This window comes from Phytophthora parasitica (genome assembly GCF_000247585.1).
Source record: "Phytophthora parasitica INRA-310 unplaced genomic scaffold supercont2.23, whole genome shotgun sequence".
NCBI classification, from domain to species: Eukaryota; Oomycota; class Peronosporomycetes; order Peronosporales; family Peronosporaceae; genus Phytophthora; species Phytophthora nicotianae.
In genome coordinates, this window is record NW_008649009.1 from 614,615 (window position 1) to 629,309 (window position 14,695).

General features: G+C 50.3%; 7 protein-coding genes across 9 annotated transcripts; 2 read left to right on the top strand and 5 right to left on the bottom strand.

Annotated features, from left to right (window-relative positions):
• Positions 1-88: 88 nt before the first annotated feature.
• On the bottom strand, positions 89-2,761 carry PPTG_10867 (hypothetical protein; the record flags this gene model as incomplete). The annotated part of the gene is made up of 4 exons (XM_008906351.1): positions 89-563; positions 622-735; positions 805-938; positions 998-2,761. The coding sequence occupies 4 exons, from the start codon at positions 2,759-2,761 to the stop codon at positions 89-91; spliced, it is 2,487 nt and encodes an 828-aa protein (XP_008904599.1).
• Positions 2,762-2,859: 98 nt separating this feature from the next.
• On the top strand, positions 2,860-6,340 carry PPTG_10868 (hypothetical protein; the record flags this gene model as incomplete). The annotated part of the gene is made up of 2 exons (XM_008906352.1): positions 2,860-5,175; positions 5,243-6,340. The coding sequence occupies 2 exons, from the start codon at positions 2,860-2,862 to the stop codon at positions 6,338-6,340; spliced, it is 3,414 nt and encodes a 1,137-aa protein (XP_008904600.1).
• Positions 6,341-6,397: 57 nt separating this feature from the next.
• Positions 6,398-6,730, bottom strand: PPTG_10869 (hypothetical protein; the record flags this gene model as incomplete). The annotated part of the gene is made up of 1 exon (XM_008906353.1): positions 6,398-6,730. The coding sequence occupies one exon, from the start codon at positions 6,728-6,730 to the stop codon at positions 6,398-6,400; it is 333 nt and encodes a 110-aa protein (XP_008904601.1).
• A 322-nt stretch (positions 6,731-7,052) lies between these two features.
• PPTG_22797 (hypothetical protein) lies at positions 7,053-7,330 on the bottom strand (the record flags this gene model as incomplete). Its single annotated transcript, XM_008906354.1, has 2 exons — positions 7,053-7,200; positions 7,281-7,330. The coding sequence occupies 2 exons, from the start codon at positions 7,328-7,330 to the stop codon at positions 7,053-7,055; spliced, it is 198 nt and encodes a 65-aa protein (XP_008904602.1).
• A 57-nt stretch (positions 7,331-7,387) lies between these two features.
• PPTG_10870 (phenylalanine-tRNA ligase, beta subunit) lies at positions 7,388-9,359 on the bottom strand (the record flags this gene model as incomplete). Its single annotated transcript, XM_008906355.1, has 3 exons — positions 7,388-8,704; positions 8,763-8,939; positions 9,009-9,359. The coding sequence occupies 3 exons, from the start codon at positions 9,357-9,359 to the stop codon at positions 7,388-7,390; spliced, it is 1,845 nt and encodes a 614-aa protein (XP_008904603.1).
• A 199-nt stretch (positions 9,360-9,558) lies between these two features.
• PPTG_10871 (hypothetical protein) lies at positions 9,559-12,914 on the top strand. Of its 3 annotated transcripts, XM_008906356.1 has the most exons (9): positions 9,559-9,960; positions 10,033-10,121; positions 10,180-10,897; positions 10,960-11,013; positions 11,092-11,376; positions 11,452-11,508; positions 11,577-11,678; positions 11,760-12,386; positions 12,447-12,914. In XM_008906356.1, the coding sequence occupies exons 1-9, from the start codon at positions 9,586-9,588 to the stop codon at positions 12,618-12,620; spliced, it is 2,481 nt and encodes an 826-aa protein (XP_008904604.1). In that variant the 5' UTR covers positions 9,559-9,585; the 3' UTR covers positions 12,621-12,914. The 3 variants fall into 3 exon arrangements, with proteins under 3 accessions (XP_008904604.1, XP_008904605.1, XP_008904606.1); XM_008906357.1 differs by having other exon boundaries at positions 9,559-10,121; XM_008906358.1 differs by having other exon boundaries at positions 10,033-10,897.
• Positions 12,133-14,659, bottom strand: PPTG_10872 (beta-ketoacyl-acyl-carrier-protein synthase II). The gene is made up of 10 exons (XM_008906359.1): positions 14,461-14,659; positions 14,243-14,399; positions 14,108-14,169; positions 13,974-14,045; positions 13,815-13,901; positions 13,558-13,731; positions 13,396-13,488; positions 13,040-13,321; positions 12,899-12,970; positions 12,133-12,827 (listed from the first exon to the last, which is right to left on the bottom strand). The coding sequence occupies exons 1-10, from the start codon at positions 14,641-14,643 to the stop codon at positions 12,672-12,674; spliced, it is 1,338 nt and encodes a 445-aa protein (XP_008904607.1). The 5' UTR covers positions 14,644-14,659; the 3' UTR covers positions 12,133-12,671.
• Positions 14,660-14,695: the final 36 nt, after the last annotated feature.

Here is a 14,695-nt window from a genome sequence, read left to right on the forward strand (position 1 = left end):
GCTTGTTGTAATGAACAGGCGATGCCCAATGGATACGCGACGATTCGGACACCTTGTCAGTTCCCATTTCACTAACGTAACGTTTGATTTAGAAGCGCTTCTCCTCGCCTGGAGGACAGAGTACAATACACTCGACATCTCGTAGCTCCTTGTAATTGACGACAAGTTGCAGGTTGTTTGGATCGAGTAGCCGAGCAGTTTGGAGGTCGTGCGCTGCAGCCTTGAAATTGCCAAGTGCTTTGTGAGCGAAACCACGACGGAAGTACGCGTGCGCGTTGGTTGGTTGCTTCTTTATGACAAAGGAGAAGTCGGCGAGGGCTTCGGCGTGGTAACGCTCAAGTTGCAAGGCTTTGGCACGCTCGTGGATGTACATGAGCTGCGCTTCGTGAAGTTGCTGAAGCTGACTCTGCTTGTTACTGGCTTCGTGAAGCTCGTCTTCCTGGTTGTTTCCTGCTTTGACGCTCTTTTCCACAAGCAGGCAGTGATCGTAAGCATTCGTGAAATGTTCAACAGCGGACATGTTCTGGCCTTCCAGTGCGTATGAAAGCCCCATGTGATAGTACCTGCCCACAAGCGCGTCAGAGACGATGGATAAAAACAGCGCAAACTATCGGATCGTACAAGTGAGGGAGCAAGTCCTGCGTGGGTTTACATACTAGAGCGCGCTTCAAGAAGACTACACATTCACTGGGCTGGCGTTCGTGATAATAGCACAGCCCCATGTAGTAAAGCAGCCTACACACAAAAACAAACTGGTGAGTTGGAAGGTTCCACAACAAGCAGCTAGTTGTGACTCCAGCGTACTTTGTGTCCGTGGAGTTTCGAGTTGCAGTCTCATGGAGATCCGGCAGAGCTTCAGAGTAACGAGAACATTCCATCAGACACAGCGCCCGATGGAAGCGGAAGATGTCATTTTTCGGGGCTTGTGCCACGCAAACCTGTAACAGAATGGATCAGCACGGCGAGTTTTTCAAGCGTGGAAGCATTTACTACCTACGTTGAGATCCAGGAGAGCTCTATCGTAGTCACTGAGACCTCGATATGCCATGGCGCGAGCATTGTGTGCTGCCATGTCGGCAGTATACCCGCCAGCAATAGCAGCGCTGCAGTCATCAACGGCATCCTGATAGCGTCCAAGTCTTAGCGCGCTTTCTCCTCGCAGATATCGAAGCCCCAGAAGTTGATTCATGTTCGCTTTGCGGTCTTCGTATCCTTCGAGAAGTTCCAGCGCACGTGCGAAGTCCGCAAGTGCTAGAGGATGCACCCGCATTTCTTGCAATATGAGCCCGCGAGCTTCGAGGAAGATCGGTTCATCTGGGAGTACGTCAAGAGCATCGGTTAGCAATTCCACTGCACGCTCATAGTCACCGAGAGCATGACAGCAAAGCGCTGTGTGAAATTGGACCAAGACACTCTTGCGGGTTTCCGAAGAACTCGATGCGATCGCTTCAAGCATGGATCGAGCTTCAGAGTGTTGCTGCTTCAGCTGCATGATCATGGCCATGCCTATTTGATACGGTATACCACTGGGACATAACGTACAGGCCATTTCAATATCAGCAAATGCGGCTTCCAGTTGTTCCGCGGCAGACATGAAGCTCACAGTCGATACCGGAAGGACGACCACATTGGAGGTAGGTTCGCCACTTTCGCTTACACCCTTACAAGCAACATTTGGTGTGCTGATTGCCTTTGGCTCTGTCGTAATTGTGTTACTTGTGGGTGTAGCCGTAGATGCTTGATCCAGATCTAACGCCAGTGCAAGTCTCACAGAGCCTCGGTAAAAATACGCTTGCGGATCGCGACCATCAAGCTGAATGCACCTGTTGAAGTCTGCCAAACACTGCCGCGCGAAAATCCCCATGCCACTGGTAAGGTTTGATGGAGCATTCTGCTGTTGTCGTTGTTTTGCGGCAGCTTCTTGGCCTTGACGGTAATAGCACAGTCCGCGATAGCTGAAGTAGCTGGCATTGCCCGAGTTAAGCTCAATGGCTTGCGTAAACTCGTCGGCGGCGCGTTCGAAGTCACCACATTCAAAATGGGCGAGTGCTAGAGCACTGAAAGCAGACGCATTGCGAGGATCCAGTTTGATAGCAGCCTGCAAGTCTTCAATACATTTCGACAAGAGGCCAAGTCGCCGGTAGCAGTTGGCACGACTCTGTAAGGCGCGATACTCAATCCGAAGGCCGATTCCACCGCCAGGGGCTCCTATGCTATTAGGAGCAGCATTTGCCGCCGTAGATCCATCTTCCAACGCTTTCGAGAAATCAATGATAGCCTCGCGATAGAATCCGGCATCATGGAGTACAAGAGCACGGTTGAAGTAGTGGGGAGCCTTTCGTCCGTCCAGTTCGATCGCGCTGGTGAGGTCTTCGAGAGCTTTGGCCGTATGGTTGAGCTTACGATAGCAAGCTCCTCGGTTGGCGTAGTAGAGCGCACTACGGTCGTCAAGTTGGATAGCAGACCCGTAGTCCTTCGCAGCACGTTCAAGTTCTCCAATAGCACGAAACGCATTACCACGCGCGAGGAAGAAGCGAGCTTGAGTTGGACGGATGGCAATGGCCAAGCTGAAGCTTTCAATCGCGCGGCAGTGATCTTCAAAGGTCGTCGCTCCATGTGCGATCTCCATGCCTTTCTGGTATAAATCCACGGCATGTTGTAAGTCTTGTTGACCTTTTGCTTCCGGCTCGACGGCAGCAGGCCCTGCAGCTAGCTCCCCATTGTGAGACTTCGTCGGTGATGCTTGTTGATTGCTTCTCATGGTTGTTGGTGATCTGTTCGATGTCGTATGGTACCTTCAACCAGTTTAGTACTGTCAAGACGTGAAACTCCACCTGAATCTTGAAATAGCGCTGAAATATGCTGCAAATATGTGCCGTGGCTGACAACGCTCTGTTCTTTTGCACCAGCTTGTCCGACATGGCTACAGCATTGCCACTGGAAGGTGATGGTTTGGTGGAGAATCTTTTTCATTATCTATGGACAACGGATGATCTTGGAGGCGGTCCCCGAGTTAGTGTACCTCCTACGGTGATTTATCATGGCTCGCAGCCTGTCGCCTGGTACTTTACGAGTCGCAAGAGCGGACGCATCAAGCGCAAACACCGAGCAAACCTCACCGCGGCACATATCGAACATTCATTTACCAAACGGAAGGCAGCAACGGACATTGTGGCGTATTATTTGTACTTACCAAAAGCAGAGAATACTAGTCCTGCAATCGAGTATTTCGATGCAGATGCACTTCGAGAATTCTTATACAAGCGACCGGAGATCCCGCATTCGTCTTCACCTGGATCACAGCCAGCAGCAGGCATTCTTCAGCACTTTACGCTTCCAAAAGGAGCACGAAATTCTACACTCCGTGCTATTTGGTCTCCCAAGTTGTGCTTGCTAGAGCGTCGAGTAAATGTGCATGCAGTCCACGACGCACGATTTACTGTTTATGAACGAGGAGTGACTTTCGAAGAGGGAGGCGGCGCTGAAGCTCTCAGTCGACCTGAGCCAGTACGAGGCTCTATGCTACCTGGTATGGTACAGCAGCTCTGTGAGCGCGTTGTAGACCACGTCACGCGTGTGTCCTACCACAAATTCAGAATTGCGCGAATGGTGTTACGTCTTCAAGTAGATTCGGACGATCGGTTATGGCTACTGTGGAGCTCGTCACTGCGTTTACAACCTCCGTTGGCTGCGATCACATCCGACATGCCAATTAATGAACCAAGTATCCGCCCGCTCGACATTGTCAGCGACGCAAAAGTTCCCTTGTTTGCCTTTGCACAAGGTTCCGGTGGTGGACAAGTCTCGCTAAGTTCCACGATGAATCCCGAACTTGATGAAGAGCCTCGTCCAGGACAGACGCGTTGTGCAAGTTGCGCACAAGTAGTAGCTCTGCGTGCACTCTTGCCTACGACTTACAAAGCTGTGCTGGCTCATTTTCAGCATGTCCTGAAATTTCTCCGCGAACGAGTGAATGAAGAAAAGCAAGTAGCGATCGAGTGGCCCCCTGACGAGCGAGTCGTACAACAAGCTGGTGGCGTAGGATTTGGCATCCTTCGGTATTTGAAGACGGTGAACGCTAGTGATGACACAAACTTGCCTAGTGCTAGTTCTGGAATGAAAGCTTGGCAAGGACGTGAACAACTCGTACCCCCTGTGATCCGGTACATGCATCCAACATTACGTCCTGAGGACTTCGCTCGTCACCGTCAAGACCCAATATTTTTGCATAAAACGGTTGGAGTCTGTGAACGCTGCTGCCTCGTGTACGCAGACTACGCCACCGCTTCACTAGAAGCTAACGGTCTCGGTATCCGAACTAGTGCTAGTGCTCCAGCTCTTTTACGTCCCGTTCGCGAAAGGCCCAAGCATGCCGAGTATTTCGATGATGATCCACCACACTCACTCTTGTTGACTACCACAAGTCCAGGAAGCCCATTAACTCGAGGAACTCGCACTACGACTAAATCAAAGCCACCCCCGTCGGCATGGAAGCCCGTTTCAAGTGATGAGAGTCAGAAAAGTCGAGCTGCGAAGTTCAAGACAGGCCCACGCAGCACACTACATTCCTTGCCAATGGCACCAAAGTTACCGCCACGCATTGAATCGTTTGAGTCAGAAGACAATGATGCTCTTCGTATTCCGGACGGAGTTCTTAGCGACAGTAGTCCACAACAACAGCAAGAGAGAGAAGAAGCATTTTTTCGAGAATTGTATCAGCAGAATAACGCTGGAAAACGCGGAGGCTACGCTCTCCGGCATATGATGGAGGCAGCAGATCGTCTCTCCAAGGCAAAACCACAACATCGTCTAGCGGCGATAGGGAACAGCACTCAAATCGGTAAAAGCCAATCGACTGGTGCTCTGGCTGATGCAATTACCGAACTCAAGCTCGCAAAGAAGCCTGGAAAGAGCCCTTATAGCGTAGTACAGCGAATTCGTGATGGCGACGGACGGAGTAGCTTATCAAAGAACCAGGTGACAGGGAATGGATCACCAGCGAGATCTCCAATTATACAAGAGTCTCGGCACTCAAAGAAGAAGAAATCGAAGAAAAACCAAGCAAAAGATGACGGCAACCAGGAGAAGACGCGATTTATAAGCTCGCGGGAAAAGCGAGCTGCGGCAGAACATCGCGGCTACCTTGTTGCCGCACTTTCGGATGCCCAACTTCAGGTGAGTACAATGAGGTGGTTCAGATTGATATGAAGATTGTCATGCTAATTAACTGTGTTGTTGATAGTTGGAGCACATTGAGTCGTTGGCGACGCTGATTCCGGCACCCGCCGTTGAAGCGGATCCGTTGGAGTTTGAACCGGAGGAGACGCAAAGGCACCGAAAGACGAAAGGTGACAACGATGAGCAACCATCAAGTCCTCAGGTGCAAAATGAGGAGAATCTGGAACTCGAAGACTCCGAACAGCGAGAAGTTGCACGGGAAGTTCACGAGCAAGAACATAACGAAATGCAACGTGATGAGGGTGAAAGAAGAAGCGAAAACGGCAGCAATCCTACCGAAGATGATAAGGAAGAAGCTGGAGTTGAGGAAATCGATAATCACATTGTTGAAGATGAAACCACGACAAACACAACGGCTCATCAACAGATTCTACAAGATGCAGAGATACCAAATGGACAAGAAAATCGAGAGGAGGTGGAGAATCTGGAACTGAACACTGATACCACAGTTCAGTTGCAAGTTGAAAAGCAACTCGAAAATGAAGAGCCTAATCTAGAGCACGAGCAAATTGAAGCTCAGATTCAAGGTCAAGAGCTGGAGGATGAAAGACTGGGATTGGAGGAGGCAGTCTTGGGGCAAGATGAAGGCCAGATACCACAAGAAGAACCCGAATTTAAACATGACCAAGAGTTAGAGCCCGACCAAGCCCAGGAAGAGATTCCCCCTCAACAAGATGGATCTTCTAAGTTGGCGGCAGAAAACATGGAAAAAGATGAAGACGACTACGATGATGAATATGAAGACCCTGACCAAGATCAAGAAGATCGTGACCTAAAAGTGGAAGATCCACAACAGCAAACCGACAAAGAGGATGTCGTCGAAGCACCAGAAGCTGAACCTTCACAGAATCTACTGGAACAAGCTCAAGAGCTCTTGGCTAAGGAGGCATCACCTGAGAGTGACGAGCATCAAATTGCACACGACAACGACGCATTCAGCGATACCAACGATCAATCCCCATTCACCCCGCTACCTCCAGCTTTCACAGCATTTGAGGCAGATTTAAGTGAAGACGCTGTCATTGCAGCCGACTTTGTCGTTGCTGCCGCTCTTCCTCTACCATCGTCAGATGATTCGACCAGTGCAGTAAATGATGAATAACCCTCGTGTCTAAAGAAATACGTCTTGATTTTGCTCTACCTTTCTGCTCTGTCTACCTCAGTTCACGCTGTGCATCTTACTAAATCGCGCACGAGCCTCTACGTATTCAGAGTAAGCATCGCGCTTCCGGTGGTGACTTGTGTCTTTGTCACGGTTCATGTTGCTCATCTCGTTGTCATACACAAACGCGCGTTGCTGAATGGTACTGATCGGCTCAGTGCTACCAGGAACACCACGCAATATGCCGTCCATGTGGCTTCGCTTAGCGATCGGTACGCGTGATGGTGGGGTCGTTAATGCCGCTCTGGATGAGATATCGCCCGGTATATTTGCACTACTGCTTCTGCTGCCATCTTCGTTGAGTAGTAAACTTGGGCGAAGTGGCTGCATCGGGTTCTTTGCTGCAGCAGCTACAACGGAGAAGTCATTTTTGGCATCCCGAGGTTCCGTCAATACGAACTTCTTTGGGAGCGTCTTAGCGAATTCACTTTCACGCTTCGCTTTTGACTCGGCGTCTTTCTGTGTTGTACGCCTGCAAAAACAGTCATTAATCAACGATAAGTTACCCGGCTCCGCTGGTCATTGCAAATTCGTGAATACCATACCATGTAGGCTTCTGTCCAAAAGTGATCGGGTTGCTCACGGTGATAGTGTCGGCCAGCGAGGCCAATTCACGATCGAGAGTGTCGCCGTCCATAGCTGACATGTAGTATTAGTTCACTTGCAGCTGGAAGTCTGGCGTGCTGAGATCAACGATAAGTCTCAACTTCCCCAGATTATTTTCGCTCACTTGCTCAGCATCCAAACTCGACGCTCGACCTGCATATTTATAGGGGTTTACGGGTCGGGTATCGAGCAAGCTGCAACCGAATGAAATAACAATCAACGCACTCAAATCACATGCACACATGGATTCGCTTTACCTGCAATGCTCGCTCACCTTACAGGGCCAGCAATCAGCTGTCTACTTCTCACGTGCGATGCCACCATCTTTGGTTATCGCACGATTGCTCCTGCTTTTCTCCTAGTGTTGATACTCTTGAGGCTTTAGACCAGAGGCTCCAAATCCATCTCCAGAACGGAAGTGGGGTTGAGCAGATCGAAGTTCTTCAGCACCTCCGGGTGTAGCACGCCGAACGTACCGAGACGTAGAGGCTTGGCATCCTCCTTCTGCAGGGTCACGTACGCACAACGGCCAGGGAAGTATGTGCGCTCCTCCGCGGGCGTGATGGTGTAGTACTCCTTCGTGCCCGCAGCCATCTCCAGTGCAGACGGGATGCCCATCAGCTGCATGATGCGGTCAACAAGACCGTGAATGACCTCGAAACCATCGGTCGGGCCGGTGTACGCGGCACAAATACGACGCACATTCTTAGCTCCAACGTCCGTGTTGTCGTCGATCACAACGACGTCCGAGATCTCGAACAACTTCAGACCTTCCTTGATGGACATGGCCTTGTTGTTCTGGATAGTCTTCAGCACACCAGGCAGCATCGACGTACGCACAACCTCGAACTCCACAGTAGCCGGGTTGGACAGCACAACAGCAGAGTGACCATCGTCCTCACGGTTCAGGTACTCGAAGTTCTCCTTGTGCGAGCACAAACCGTGAGTCAGCAGCTCGATGTAGCCTGCACGGCTGATCTCGTCGCGAAGAAGGTCGCCCAGCTTGTTCAGTGGCTGCGCCATACCAATAGTCTGCGTCTGAGGGATCGTGAGTGGGATGTTGTTGAAGCCGTAAGCGATACCGACGTCCTCGATCACATCCACGGGGTGCAGAATGTCCGAGCGAGTAATAGGGACCTCAGCAATAATGGTCTTTCCGTTGCCTGAGGGCTTGGCGTCCAGCTGCATCTTGTCGCACAGCTTGCAGATCCGTTCCACATCCAGGTTAATAGGCTCGCTCTTGCCGAACAACATCGAGTAGATGTTCTTGATCTGCACCTCAACCGAGCGCTTGCTGAGGTTGGGCGTCAGCTCATTCTCGTTCACAGTCTGGTCCTCGTAATTGATCTGCACTGGTTCCACCGTGAACGGCTTGGCGCAGTACTCGGAGAACATGGCGATCATCGTGTTAAGTACGACCTTTGCCTTGGTGATGTCCGTGGCTGTGCACTCAATGAAGACATTCTTCGTGGCGAGCGAGATCTTGGAGTGCTCGCCGTTGATAATGGGCGGCAGCGACAAGACCACGCCGTTCTTGTCCGTGATCACAGGGTACACGGGCGAGTCGTAGATAATATCCGTGTACGGCTTGATGTGCTTGACCTCCGGGTTAGTACGGTAGAAATCCAGCAGCTCCTTGGCTTCAAATTCCTTGCTCTGAGTCAGCGGGATGAATTTGATCTCGTTCGGGGGCAGCGCCTACACAATATAATTATAAGTATCTTTAAATTGTCAACATATACTCCAGTTTACGTACATTGTAGGTGAAAGGTCCCTCAACAGTGTCCAGGTCGTGCGTGCCGATAGCCACGAGTGTACGGCGACGACAGATGTTCTGGTGGAGCTTGTCCTGCAGGTCAATGAAGCTGTCATAGCGCTCCTGGGTGAACTTGACGTCACGCAGGATGGCCGACACCACATACGGGCGCACCAGCTGCAATAGCAATAACAATTAATAACGGATCAATAATAAATAATATTCCCGCGATGGATTGCAACCTACCTTCGTGTTGGGCTTGACCGTAATGCTGTGCGGGCCCTCGGCACGCGGCGTCAACGTGTACACGGGCGGGCGCTCCTTCTCCAGGAAGATACGCAGTGCACGTGCGATACCCTCGACACAGAGCAGATCGTAGCGGTTGGCGGGAACGTCGATCTTGTAGAGCACGGCGTCCGAGTGCTCCGAGTGGTCCTTGCCTTGGCCCTTGGTCTCACGCTGTTTAAGCTGCTTCTCGCTCGTCACGTCATCCAGTTCGATGCCGAACTCGAAGCACAGAACATCGAACTCCTCGTCCGTGTACGTCTGGCCCAAGGCCGCGAACAGCTCATCGCGCTTCACCCCCACGGTCGGCATTTTAGCTCTTTGATTTGATAGACACTCGGCTACTCCCCGAATGAAACAGGCACCAGTAGATAATTCTCATTGACACACCATGTATACGTAATTAACACCCTAAAATGACATAATTCTAAGGTCTCTTTAATTTAAAACTATACGTTCTCTCAAATTTTAATGTATACATTTGCTCATGTACGATACATAAATGAAATCATGAAAAGACACCAACTCAATTAGCATTATGGACGATGGAGGGCCGCAAGCGGAGCGCTCGCGGCGTTTGGAGACACAGGGGCGACTGCAGGCCCAACCTAAGATAATACCCAGTCGGAAGCCTGTCACAACTACTTCACCCCCGTCCGCGTGCGTCTCTGGCTGCTGCGTGGAGAGCGCACGACTTGCAGACGAGAGAGACTTCCTTCGAGGCTACGCAGAGCGGCTCTTAATTCAGCTACGCATCCTTCTACAGCGATATGGAGAGTTAGAGAAACTCAAGACACTGGCAGATACAACACAGAGTGATGAGGAGCCACACGAGCGCCTGGCGCCCTGGCTCACTGCCTCCGAGTACACGAACCCTTTGCTACAGGCCTACGACCTCAAGATCCAAGAGCTGGTTGGGCGATGTGGCCTAGAGAGATGGGTTATCAATGCAACGATTAACTTGTGATGGTCCTTGCTCCTATAGGAGAGTGCTTTGCTGGACAACAAGAAGGCGATGGACCGAGTAGCGACGCGAGCCGAGGGATTGGCCAAGGAGAACACGACGCTAAGACAGTAAGGAGGCAGCAGTTAGAGTGTAGAGATCTTGACTAATTAACCGACGTGGCTGCAGAGAACTGGAGGTTGCAGGAGAGAAGATGATACTGCGGATGCAGAACGAGCCCAAGGACATGCACGAAGATTTAATGAACATACAAGAGAACGGAGAGTACTTACAGGAGATCAACGAGCGTATTGACGTGTTGATGGCGGAAAACAATATGCTAATGGAGCAAGTGTCTCTTCAAGACGATGAGATTGGCGCCATGAAGAAAGAACTGACGGACAGGGATCAACAACTGCAGATTATGGGACAGAATTTTAACGAAGCCACGCTCGCGCTACAGGAGCTGCGTGATGCTTGTTCACAGGTACGAGAGGAGAAGACACACTGTGAACGACAGCTACAGCGATATGCAGCGTCGATCGCGCAGTTAGAGAGCGCAAAGGAGTCGTTAGTGGAGCAAACGGAGGCAGTTCGTAAAGAGCGCGGCGAGTTAGAAAGCCAACTTGGTGAATATGAAGAAATGATGGAGAAGATGAAAAAGACCAATGAGCGCAAGGACGAAGCCTTCTCCACGCGATATCAAAACGTTTGTGTGCGTCTGCGCGAGCTTACAAATGCGCTGGAGAAGAAAGAAAAAGCTGTCAATGACTTACAAGCGCAAAACAATGGACTGCAATCTGAGTTAGACGCTGTACGACAAGACTGCGAAGGCATGTTAAACGTTCTCAACAGCATGGAAAAGCAGTTAACTCAGTATTGTGCGCGGGAGGACGCAGTCACTGAGGTAAGAGAAATCTTAAATTTTATCTTAATTAAGCCACTTACGTTCAATGTGTGCGTTGTTAGCTGGAATCAGAATGCAAACTGAAGATCGAAGAAGCCGTTCTGGAGAAAGAAGAGGTTTGTTTATTAGGAGACAGAAACAGTAGTTTCGGAAGAGGTTCTAAAAGGCGAGGCTGTCCTTGCTGTGTTGAATAGGTGGCTGCTCGAGAGCTGCAAAGCCGACGAGAGATTGCACGCCTGCTGGAGCGACTTCGGCAACAAGCTGCAGATCACGTGAAATCGCAAGAGGAAAGTTTGAGCGCAATAGGCCGCAGGCATGAGGCAGAAATGAGCAGTCGTGAACTAGAGATTAAGTCTCTAAGTGCTGAGCTGGTTGATTTACGCTCCAAAATGGAAGTGACGACAAGAAGCCAAAAAGAGGCCGACAAGAAGCTTGCAGACTCAATTCGTCGTTCCAAGGACGCAAGTATCGCCTTTGAGGTAATTGGCGCTATAGGAAGTCGAAGAACATGGTAAACAGCATTTCTGACTACCGTTGGGCTCGTGATGCTTCAGAAAAAACTCCAGCACCTTACCGAACGTACTGCAACAGCCGAAGAAGCTCGTGATATGGTACGGTATTATACCTGTCGATGAAAACGCTCATGGTATTAACGAACTTTGCTCGCTTGGGATTGCAGTCAAGTCACCTGGAAGCAGAATATCTCGAGAGAATTCGGGCAAAAGAAGACGCACTAACAAAGCTGAGAGCTGAATTCCGTGATCGCGGACAAGAATTGAGCGTGCGTTTCATTCATTGGAAACCGCAACTGCTTACCAAGGTACTAATGACTGTGAATATTACGTTTGTCTACTGTACACAGGAGCGAGTGAGCTTGCTGGAGCGAGAGTTAGAAATGCGTCGTACCGAGGCGCGCGATGCTAAAGATGAAAGCGAAGAGCAACACCGCAAGGTTCAGCTACTGAATGATCAGCTGAACAAGGTCAAGGCGGACTGTGCCAACAGATTTACGAATGAATTCGAGGTATTGCACCAGCAGAATCGAGATCTGAAAGCTCAAGCTGCTGAGTTGGAGTACAAGTTATCCCTGGCTAAGAAAGAAGCGGCATCAGTGCTGGACAGTTCTCGTAGCGAACGAGAGCGCAGCGAAGTGCGTTTGATTGCTGAAGTTGAGAGCTTGAAAGCAAGGACGCAAACCCTCAAGGAGGAGAGGAAGCGTGTTGACAAGAGCCGGCAGGAAACAGACGCTAGATGCTCGGTTCTATCACTACAGGTTCAGCAATTAACCAGAGACCTGAACGACGCCAAGGAGTTACTATTGGAACAGGAGCACTCGTGTGATGATAGCGACCGTAAGGTATCGGAACTAAGTGCTCAACTCACAGCAGCGCTCTCAAAGCAACAGCAATTCTATCGACAAGAGCGTGAACTCCGCACAGCACTGGAGAGAATGACACTCGAGAGATCGCGAATGGAGCGTGAGGCCACGGTACGTGCTTGTCCAGCTTGTGATTTGTGTAGCAGTATTAAGCCTTTGATTTTTTTTTAGTTGGCTCGGAAGAAGATCGAAGAGTATCGCAACAGTAGCTACACGTATCTTCCACTATCGCACTCGCGGATGCAAGCTGAAAGGGAGACCCCAGGTAGCACGTCACGTGATGAAATAGCAGATAAGTTCGGCACAGCCGAGAAAGCTGATCTTCGCTACCAAATGCCAACTTAGCATAGACTAACGCAGGTTGCTGGAACGCTTTAGAGGGATGCACCCAACAGCCTACTTAGCAAACAAGAGACTGGCGTTTGTTCCTCCGAAACCAAATGAGTTCGTAAGAACTGCACGCAGCTCTTTCTCCTGCGGCTGGTTCGGTACGTAATTCAACGTAAACTCCTCTGTGGTCTCCGTTAGGTTGAGTGTTGGAGGCATCACGTTCTGCACATAATTCAACAAATAAACATCAGAGGAACAATTGACAGAAGAATGTGGATAGCACCAGAACGTACGTGATGAAGAGCCTTGATCGAAAAGATAGCCTCCACCGCACCAGCAGCACCGAGTAAGTGACCGATAGCTCCCTAATTAACAACACCCACGTCAGTAAATCCAATCCACATTCACACATAGCAAACACTTGCAGGAATTACCTTCGTAGATGACATTGCTAATTGATTAGCATGTTCGCCAAAAAGTTCCTTCACGGCAGCATTTTCAGCACGATCACCCAGTGGCGTTGACGTCGCGTGTGCATTGATGTAGCCGATATCAGACAATGCAATACCAGACTGTGCGATGGCTGACTGCATGGCTCGTCGAGCACCATCACCAGTTTCAAGAGGAGCTGTGATGTGGTTGCTGTCGCCACTGAGACCATAGCCCCGCACCTCAGCATAGATCCTGGCCCCACGCTTCTTAGCATGCTCGTATTCCTTTAATGGAGAACAGAACAACGTCGAGTAGTCAGGACCTGCAGCTCGTTTCAGAAAGATTGCAAAGTTTGTACCTCGAGAACAACAACACCAGCGCCTTCACCCATGACAAATCCGTCGCGCTGTGAGTCGAACGGCCTTGATGCTTCCTGTGGGCGATCGTTAAACTGTTCGTGTGTACAATACAGTGTCAGTATAGCAGATTCGTTCCTTGATGTAGATATCAACCTGTTCACCTTCGTTGATAGCGCCTGTGCACGTAAGAACGCGCACATCGAAATCTCATTTAGAGAGGCTTCAGTGCCACCGGCTACCATCACGTCGGCATTTCCGTGTCGAATGAGATTCGCAGCATCACCAATACTGTGGCTACCGGTAGCGCATGCCGTAACACAGGAATGGTTCGGACCCTACACAAGCGTAAAAGAGAGTCCCCCAATACAACGATTAGATGTCTATCAACGGATCATTCCAACCTCGTTCAAAGCCGAACCTTCAGTCCGTGTTCAATGCTCACGTGACCCGCAGCTAAGTTAATGAGAATTCGCGTGATGAAGAAGGGTGATACACGGCGATATTTCTGCAAGATGTACAGTTATTCAAACACTATCAGAAAAGGAATACACGGGTGCCAACTGATCATCACCAGTACCTTGTCCTGAATAAGCTGCCCAACATCCATAACTTCCTGGATATTTCCCATACCAGCACCGATAGCCACACCCTACCAACACACATCCAATTATCACCTATAACTTCATCAATAGAACGCGATTCACTACCCACCGCTCGTTCTCTCTCCTCGTCCGACTCAGGGCTCCATCCAGAGTCCTTCAAAGCTTCATCAGCTGTTCAAGAACCACAAAATAGTCAACACCAACTCGCCATTATACGAACAAATAAACTCTAAGCTGTCCCAACCTGCTGCCAAGGTGAACGCAATAAAGTCTGGCTCTTGAGCGCGGAGGTTTTTGAGATTCACCCACTCTTTCGTGCGGAACGCTCCATCTCCTTCGCCTCGTGGCACGGCTGCACCAATGGTGCAACTGAGTCCCGTGTCTGCAAGGACGTCCACCGTCTGCAATTTACAAATTACTTGCTAATGAACAACGCAACGCAAATATACGAATGTGTCCTACTTGGATGGCGCATTTCGCGTCCAGCAGCGCGTCCCACGAGCGTGAGACGCCCACTCCAAACGGAGTGACAGCACCGAGACCAGTGACTACCACACGCCGGTTGGGTGTAGGTGGCGGTGCCCCGAACGAGAGCGTCGAGAAGCCACGGGCCACAGACGAAGACGTCGCTCTTCGCAGCAACATTATGCGCCTATGAGTTTGTGGTGTGTGGTACACAAAGTTGAAGGCATTGTAT